General features: G+C 57.2%; 1 protein-coding gene across 1 annotated transcript; it reads left to right on the top strand.

Moving 5' to 3' along the window:
• Positions 1 to 3,267, top strand: CDX2 (caudal type homeobox 2). Its single transcript, XM_059825767.1, has 3 exons — positions 1 to 502; positions 2,745 to 2,890; positions 3,100 to 3,267. The coding sequence occupies exons 1-3, from the start codon at positions 1 to 3 to the stop codon at positions 3,265 to 3,267; spliced, it is 816 nt and encodes a 271-aa protein (XP_059681750.1).
• Positions 3,268 to 8,537: the final 5,270 nt, after the last annotated feature.

The raw sequence follows: 8,537 nt of genomic DNA, 5'->3' as shown, positions 1-8,537 counted from the left end.
ATGTACGTGAGCTACCTCCTGGAGAAGGACGGGCCCATGTACCCCGGCCCGGTGCGACACTCGGGGGGGCTCAACCTGGCGGCGCAGAACTTCGTGGGCGCCCCGCAGTACGCGGACTACGGCGGCTACCATGTGAACCTCGACAGCGCCCAGTCCCCCGGCCCGGCCTGGCCCGCGCCCTACGCCGCCCCGCTCCGCGACGACTGGGGCGCCTACGGCCAAGGGGCGCCGCCGGCCGCCGGCGCCGTCCACGGCCTCAACGGCGGCTCCCCCGCCGCCGCCATGGCCTACAGCCCCGCCGACTACCACCACCACCACCACCACCCGCACGCCCACCACCACGCCGGCCCCGCGCCCCACTGCTCCGCCGGGGTCATGCAGCCCCTCAACGCCGCCAACGCCGCCGCCGCCGCCGCCCCGGAGCCGCTGTCCCCCGGCGGGCAGCGCCGCGGCCTCTGCGAGTGGATGAGGAAGCCGACGCAGCCCCCGCTCAGCAGCCAGGGTAAGCGCGGGCCGGGGGCAGGCGGGCGGGCGGGCGGGGGGGGGGCTGTCCCGCCGACCGCTCCCCCGGGGCGCCGCAGGCTCGCCGGGTCACCGTGCGCCGGACAACGCGACGGCGAGGGGGGTTTCCGAAACAAACCCGCTCGAGGGCCGGTCCTCGGAAGAACGGGGGCTGCCGGGCTCAGCCGACAGCCGGTCCGCGCTGCTCAGGACGGCCCCGCCGCGGCGCCGGGCGGGCAGCGGCAGGAGCGGCTCTCCGCCGGGGAGCGGCCGCAGCCGGCCCCGGAGGGCCGGTGCCTCGGGGTGCGCTCCGGCAGAGCAGGGCGGAAGGGCCCGGGATCCCGAGGAAACGCTCGGTCTTCCTCCCGCCGCTCCGCTCGTCCGCTTATAGCCACTTAGAAGATTTTTATAACCAATTATAGTCATATAAATCATCGGCCGGTGTCGCTCCGCATTTGTTTCTGAGTCACTGGGCGCCTGGCCTTTATTAAGGTCTCCGTGCCGCCGGGCCTCCGAGCGGCGGCTGCGGCTGCCCGCCGACCCCTGCGGGCTGCGCCCCCGGCCGGGCCGGGCCGGGCCGGGCCGGTGGGGCCGGGAGGTGCGAGGGCGTGCCCCCCCACCCCGTCCCCCGGCGGCGGGAGGCCGGCCGCGGCTGCGGCGGGCAGGACGCGTCAGGCCGTGGCCGGCGCCGAGCTCCCTTGTGATGTTAATACTCCTGCAGACCCTCTCTTTTATCCCCCCCCCGCATCTGCCAGGGGAGATGCGTCTCCCCCCGCCTTGATATACGCCTTCCGCGACTGTTGCCTCCTCTTTTTCCTTTATTCTTTTATTTTGTGGTCTTTTTTAATGTTTGTATATAGTGGCTGGAAAAAAAGGGTGGCGACTTTCGCAGTAAACAACGATTTTTGGCATTCCTCTCTTATCCCCTGCCTTGCGCCACGGACGGCAGGGCCGGCGGGGGCTTCCCGGGCGGCGTGGGGTGGGGGTCCCGGCCACGCCCGCGGCCGCCGCGCCTCGGGGGAAGCCCCGGTGCCCCGGTGCCGGCCGCTGGCACCAGCTACGCCCCGGGTGGCGATGGCGGAGGAGCTCTCCCAGGCCCGTCGCGCTTCCCACAGCAGCCCGTAGTGTTCCCACAGTTTGGGCTTGTGCGGTGGTGGCCGGTCCCTTGTCTCCATTCAAATTCTGCCTTTGGAGCCAGTGTTTATGTTAATGTACAGGGCTGGGGGGATGAAAGGGCCTGCCGCCATTTGTTCAGTAGTGGTAATTCAAACAGAATGTGGCTGTCATTAAGGCTTTGAGAAGGGTTTTTCTTTGATAAGATCTCCTTGTCCTGCATTGTTTGGGATTGTGTTCCCTATTCACTGGCTCTGGGGAGTTTTCTCTGATCAGGCTTGTATCTTTACAGGGTGCTTTTGTTGTGGTTTGCAGAGAGTTTACCTGAACAAAGTCAGCCTGCTAGCCATTAAGCACCTTGGGGGCAGAGACTCCCCGCCTCGGCTCCCTGGGGAACGGGAGGGCCGGGACCACAACCAGTTAAACGAGAAACCCTCGGAGAAAGGAGGTCAGCGGCTGCGGCGATGCACGCTCGCCGGCCGCTCGCTGGCATTCGCCTTCGGATTTCGTTGGGTTTGGTTTTTCGGGGTTTTTTCTGAGCGCTGAAGTCACCGAGAAGTCGCTTTAGTCGCTGCCCCGACGCCAGCGGCCGGGGGAGAAGCGGGGGGAGCCGGACCGGAGCCCGGCCGGGCCCCGAGGGGCCCCCGACGGCCGCTCCCGGTTCCCCGCACTTAGATCGGTGTTCCCCGTTTAGAAACGAAGCCGCCGTGCCCTGAACGGGGCTTTTCTTTCTTTTCCCTTTTCCCTTCGCTTTTCCCTTTTCCCTCCTCTTTGTAAAAAGTTTGTTCTCGCTAGGGAAGGCGAAACAAAACCGAAACCCAACAGCAAGTGCACAAGAAGGGTGTCCCAAGCGCAGCGCGCGGGCGTGCGGCGGGGCCGGGGCTGGCAGCCGGGGCCGAGAGCTCGGCTTGCCCTTGGAGGCGGCACGCCGGGGGCTTCTGCCCCACGTCCCCAAGGAACTGTGGGACTGCTCCTCTCCCCTCTCTTCGCACTGAAGCCCCGGGCAGAGAGAGGGGAGCAGGAACTGGGGAGGCCTGATCCTGCTCGCCCTGCACCCGCGGAGAGGAGAGCCGCCCTTCACCCAGGCCCTTTGGCTTCGGCTTTCCCAACCCCGGCTTTGTTCTCCGCAGTTAAAACCAGGACGAAAGACAAGTACCGCGTCGTGTACACCGACCACCAGCGGCTGGAGCTGGAGAAGGAGTTTCACTACAGCCGCTACATCACCATCCGGAGGAAAGCGGAGCTGGCCTCCAACCTGGGGCTGTCGGAGAGGCAGGTCTGTCCCACGAGCGACACTGCCCACGCCCGCCACGTGTGGCCGGGATGCGCGGGGCCGGGATGCGCGGGGCCGGGATGCGCGGGGTGGGGATGCGCGGGGCCGGGATGCGCGGAGTAGGGATGCGTTCTCCGTGACGTCCCCCCCGGGAGGGGGGACGTCCCCGAGGAACCACCCCCCTCATTCCCCTGTCCCCCCCTCCCCGGCAGGTGAAAATCTGGTTCCAGAACAGGCGGGCGAAGGAGAGGAAGATCAACAAGAAGAAGCTGCAGCAGGCCCAGCCCGGCGGCGCGGAGCCGCTCAGCCCCGGCGCCCCGCTGCAGGGTCCCGCCGCCGGGGCGGCCGCCGCCGGGCTGGGCCCCGCCGTCCCCCAGTGAGAGCGGCCGGGGGACCGCGGCGCAGGGACTGCTGGAGGCCGCGGCCGCGGCGGGGCCGGGCCGGGGCCGGGGGGGCACGGTGGGAGCGGCCCCCCGCCTATGCACTACTCCGCCCCGCGGGGCCGGCCGTGTGTACAGATGTACAGTGTATGTGTCTCGTCGTCCGGGGGAAGCGTGGCCATCGCTTTATTATTATTATTATTATGTTTGGATGGGTTTTTTTACCCTGGAGTCTGTTAGATAAAAGGGGGGCACTGCCTGCCAGTCCACCCCCGCTGAATCTCAGGGATCGGTCCGAAACACCTTAGAAATGTTGTTGGGCTAACGATGAATTTTAACAGGAAAAAAAAAAATTAAAGCACATTTTTTTATTTTATATTTTATTTTATTTTTTTCATGTAACCATAAATATGCAAAATGTTCATCCTGCCCTAAGGGCAGAGCAGACAAGATAAGGCACTGTTTAAACGTTCAGAAGTGAATTGCTTAATGTTAGACACTTGTAAAAGAGCCCATAAATCCAGTGCTGATAATCATCCAGCCAGATTTATTAGCCACAGTGCAGAGAAATTGGAAGAATGAAGTCTCCTCTGAAAAGGTGTCCTGTCATGCTGGAGTGCCTTGCTTGTGTGTGCAATGTCCCATCGGTTAAATTATTTGCTGTTTCTTACCTCCTTACAATTCTTGGCTTGTTTGGAGTTTTTTTGCAGTTAGTTTTCCAAAGTCTCCTTGGTTTTATCAGCTTTACGTAGGTTTCATTGCAGTCCCACCAGGAGCAGAAATCCTCAGAAGAGCCCTGTGCTGTACCAAAGCCCACCTTGCACAGGCTGTGGCCCATTTCCACGTGCTGGTTAAATGGTGGGGACCAGGATAGAGATGCCAAATGACTCACCAACCTGGAGATGAAAACTAGAGAAGTCTAGCTGATTTGGCCAGATTGCCCTGGCTGTTTGCTGTGTGTACTTCTTACGGCCAGGAGAAACCCCACTGAGAAGTGAGGCCATGCAGTGGGGCTGGGGCGGCCGTGCTTCACCCAGCACCCGGGGCTGGGTGTGGGACCAGCTTGTGAGGGCCTGGGCCCCGGCAGGGGTGGGAGCACTGTCCAGCCCAAAACATGTCATGCGGGTTTCTGGCTTCTCCAGCATTTGGCCCCATGTTTTTCCTTTTTTCTCATCAAATTTGTTTAAGATATTCCATTTGCCTTCTTTGCGGCACTTTGTTTTTCTCCTTGCTGTCCCTGTTCTCATCTTTTTGCTGAAAGCCAAAGCCAAATGCCAGCAGAATCTGCAGGACTGCACGGGGAGGATTTGTTTGCCAGGGCCAGGCCCCACGGACAAGGTAGCTCTCTCTGCCTGAGAGAGCTTGGGGAAATGGTGAGCACCAGCCCCAAAGCCTCCATGCTGCGTTTTGGCTGCATGTAGCTCCATGGCTTGCTGGGCCAGGGGCTGGGTGCTGGCTAGCAGGCTGACAGCAGATGTGTGGCCGTGCAAACCTGATCCAGGGCTCCTGCACCTGGGGGAAGACCATGGTGGGAGGCAGCACCTCCCCAGTGCAGGGAGCCTGCTTGATTTTCTGCCTCGTGCATAGTTGCTGAAGCAGGTCTGGCCAGGAGACATGGGTGCAGCACCCAGGCAGTTATGCTCATTGCACATGGGCTTGACACACACCATGTCCTGCTGGGTCCAATGTCCGTGGTTCGCTCTGGACCAGCGGGAGGCAGGAGCCAGATCCATTCTTCTTTGCCTCTAAATGGTCCTTGGATCTTTCTGGAGAAGCTGCTTCCCTGGGGGCACCTAAAGTTGAGCAGCACCCAAACTGAGGGGCTCGGCTCTGCAGCACCAGCCTTAAACCACAGGAGAGCAGTTGCACCGGGGATGGCCAAGTGAAAGGGGCTTTGCAGGCACCATGACCTACTCCTTCCTCTGCGCTCTCCCCAAGAGGGCGCGAGGGCTCTCGGGGGGCAGCGGCCGTGCTGGCAGCCGGGGCGCGGACAGCCCCGGGCGGTGCCGTCCCTTCGAGGATGCCCTCTGGCGCCCGGGGCCGCCCCCGTAGCATTGATCCCCGGCCCGGCTGCTGCCCGAGTTGCTACGCGTTGCTGCGATACGCCTGTCAATAAACCCTGTTTGGATTGTGGAGCAGAGCGCAAGGTTTGTTTGTTTAGTGGTTAGAGGTTCAAAAGTCGGCATTGTCCCACTGCAAACGAGCACAAGTTTTTTCTCCCTAAGGAAAAGCTGGCTGCGGCAAGAGGGAGGGAGAGATATCGGTGGGCCCTTTTATTTGCTTTCAGGAATAATTAATGGCAGCGCAAAAAAAGATGACCACGGAGTTATGAAAGACCATCAATAAGTAAATTAATCACAGAGGATCTGGGGGTGTAAGAGATGCTGCTTGGCATGGTTTTGCTGGCATTTCTCCATGCCCGTGGGGCTGGGGTGGCATGGGGCTGTCAGAGCCCAGGGCTCCCCACCGCAACGGTGGCATGCAGCAATCCCCAGCATCATGCTGAGCACGGCAGCATTTGGGATAGTTCCTGTAACCTGTCAGCAGTGTGCTCCTTGTTGTTTTTAATACTGAAAGTATCAAGATTTCCATCTCTTGCCTGCAGGACTTTCAAGAAAGAGAGTTGCCCCCCTTGAGGTGAACTGCTTGATGTCCACAAAGGTTTCATGTCTCCAAAAAGTTCATTAGAGACATATAAACAAGCCCAACACATTTTAAACATCCCCATTACAGATCTATCTTCCCCTCTTTGCTAGCAAACATTCATTTTCTGAGCTCTCTTCAAGTTCTTGATGATGCCAATGCAGAGCTGGAATTTCTCTGTGTAAAAAGGAACTGACCAAACAAATTATACCCACACCCAATTTCAAACATTTCCCCCCTCCCATCCCCAAACAAATAAACCACCAACCTTCCGGCTTCCTTTATACTCCTCATGCACCATAAAGGAGTGTAAAAAGGCACAAACTGGATATCTTGTTTATTTGGGGGGATATTTACAGGCACCTGGATCAGTCCAGTGGCTGGACCACGACATTGAACCAGAAGCACCGTTTGGGAGAGGTGAGCTAGTTGTAGTGATGCCCTGCCCAACCCACGGGTGTTTTCACCCCTCACAGAGCTCCCCACTGTCCGGCAGCAGCGAGCCGAGCCGGACTGGTGGGGCACGGTGGGTCAGAGCCTCTGCACCTTGCCTGCCTGGCAGGGGCTGGAGCGGGTGTCCTTGGAGAGCCTCTGCCCAGGCTGGGTAAAATCCAGGAAATCAGGAGGTTTGGCCCCAAAATTGCAGGATGGCAGAGAGTGACATAAGACCCCTGTTCTCCCTCTCTTGACAGATTTTCCTGCTCCTATCACCGTACAATAAGAAAGCACTTGGGATCCCTTCTCTTGGCTTAGCTCTTATCCAAATATAAGAGTTTCTCAAGAAAGCTCTTTGGGTTTTGGGCAAGAAATGACCATATGTGTCATAGCCCACCATGGGGAGAACAGTCACGTCCTTAGACAGAGGACTTGGATGGCACCTAAAGTGAATGTCGGCTTTCTCTGATCTCGAGCATCTTCTAGGGGCACATTATGTACCCTCAGCCTGATAGCTAAGCACTCTGATCTGCAGTATAAAGACAGCAAGCTTTGTAAAAAGTAAAAAAAACCATACCTAAAATCAGCAGTAAGCAACAACTTCAGAGACCCCCCCTGCGTTTTGCCCATGCGAGTGGCTTTGATGAGGCAGGCTGTTACCACTTGTGGGTGAAGAAGTGGCTAGAAGCACACATCTCAATGACGTAACAGGGGGCAGAGCCCGTCCTTCAGAAACTGAGGGGGGTTTTGCTATGGGCAACTTAAATCCTGGCGCCAGAGGGCTGTGCGAAGCCATAGGTTTCTCCCCGCTTCTCCATCAGCAGCTGGAGTGGAAGAGGAAATCACAGAGTTCACACTTCTTTTGACAGAATGCTGCTAGATGCAATGCTTCGTAGCCAAAATTCATGACCAAATACTTTTCCTGGGTCCCATCCTGGTAATGGAGCTATGTGCTGAAGTTTAGAGCAGTTACAGCTGAAAGCAAAAGTTGAGTTGATGCGAAAGAAGCAGCGCTGGAGGTCTTCCAGTAACAAACAGCTTATAAGTGGTAAGGAAAGCCAGCAGGACACGAGTCTGCCAAAGGCATGTCCAGCTGCACAGGTAGCTCGGCAAGAAAACAAGGCCACCTTGGCATGAGAGGGCATGGGAAGGGTGGCCTGATGCAGCAGAGGACAAGTGCCCGGGAGGTGTGTGGACGACCCACAGGAACAATCCAGGAAGCTCCCTAGTGAAACAGCTCTGGTTACTGGGTGAAAGCCACAGCAGAGAAGTGTCAGGAACCTCTGGGGACAGATGGGGCCAAACTCTCCTGGAAGCCTTAGCAGCCCTCTGGGCTTTGCTCCAGCTGAACTCCTTGGTGGAGCAGGACATTCCCCTTCTCGTTGATGAGGAGGAGCTGCTTCCTTCTCATCTGCATGTTCTGCTGTGCTGTGACTCAGGTGAACACAGGCAGTTTCTTCTAACTAATGTCTCAGCTTCTGCAGTGCCCCCAATTCCATTCTCAGTTTTTGGCACTTTTAGAAGTCAAACTTACCTTCCTTGAAAGATGGAGACAAACACTTGCTTGCAAAAGCACAGGAAAAATTTGAGCTATTCACTAAAGCAAATAGTTTGTTGCCAGGAGACTGGAGTCAGAGACCTGGGAATCCCTTTCTAGCCCTGTATTTCTAAACGGAAGTATCATCTATTTTGGGATGATACCCACTGGATCCCCCTGCAGATGCTTTCGAAGTATGGGAAGTACGGGAAAAGAGAGGATGAAAACTCATGGAAGATTCTCATTTCATGTTCACATGGATGTCTAGTTACAGATCTGTGGCATCCAGCAGGCCCCAGTCCAATTAACCATTGGTAAGATGGCAGGTAACAGGAATAACTTTCCTTTTGTTCCTAATTTCCTCTAATTATAATAATATCTAACCTAAGGTAATATCTAATGTAATCTGCCTGTCTACAATAGATAATCTATCTAATGTAATATCTAACCTATTGGTCAAGGTAGACGTTTTGATTCAATTCCTCAAATTAAAAAAAGTGCATCATACCCTTTCTTAAAGGTCTTGTGTGCTTCATAGAATCATAGAATGGGGTGGGTTAGAAGGCACCTTTAAAGATCATATAGCCCAAACCCCCTGTAATGACCAGGGACATCTTCAACTAGATCAGGTTGCTCAGAGCCCCGTCCAACCTGA

Source organism: Gavia stellata, chromosome 1, assembly GCF_030936135.1.
Source record: "Gavia stellata isolate bGavSte3 chromosome 1, bGavSte3.hap2, whole genome shotgun sequence".
In the NCBI taxonomy this organism is placed as follows: Eukaryota; Metazoa; Chordata; class Aves; order Gaviiformes; family Gaviidae; genus Gavia; species Gavia stellata.
Note: the sequence above shows the minus strand (reverse complement) of the source record. Positions and strands in the feature narration are given on the sequence as shown.

Bases quoted from the DNA above. Each gene is read 5' to 3' on its own strand.
- CDX2 (XM_059825767.1), top strand. From the start codon at position 1: ATGTACGTGAGCTACCTCCTGGAGAAGGACGGGCCCATGTACCCCGGC. The intron at 503-2,744 runs GTAAGCGCGGGC...TGTTCTCCGCAG, and splicing joins GCCCCCGCTCAGCAGCCAGG to TTAAAACCAGGACGAAAGAC. The intron at 2,891-3,099 runs GTCTGTCCCACG...CCTCCCCGGCAG, and splicing joins TGGGGCTGTCGGAGAGGCAG to GTGAAAATCTGGTTCCAGAA.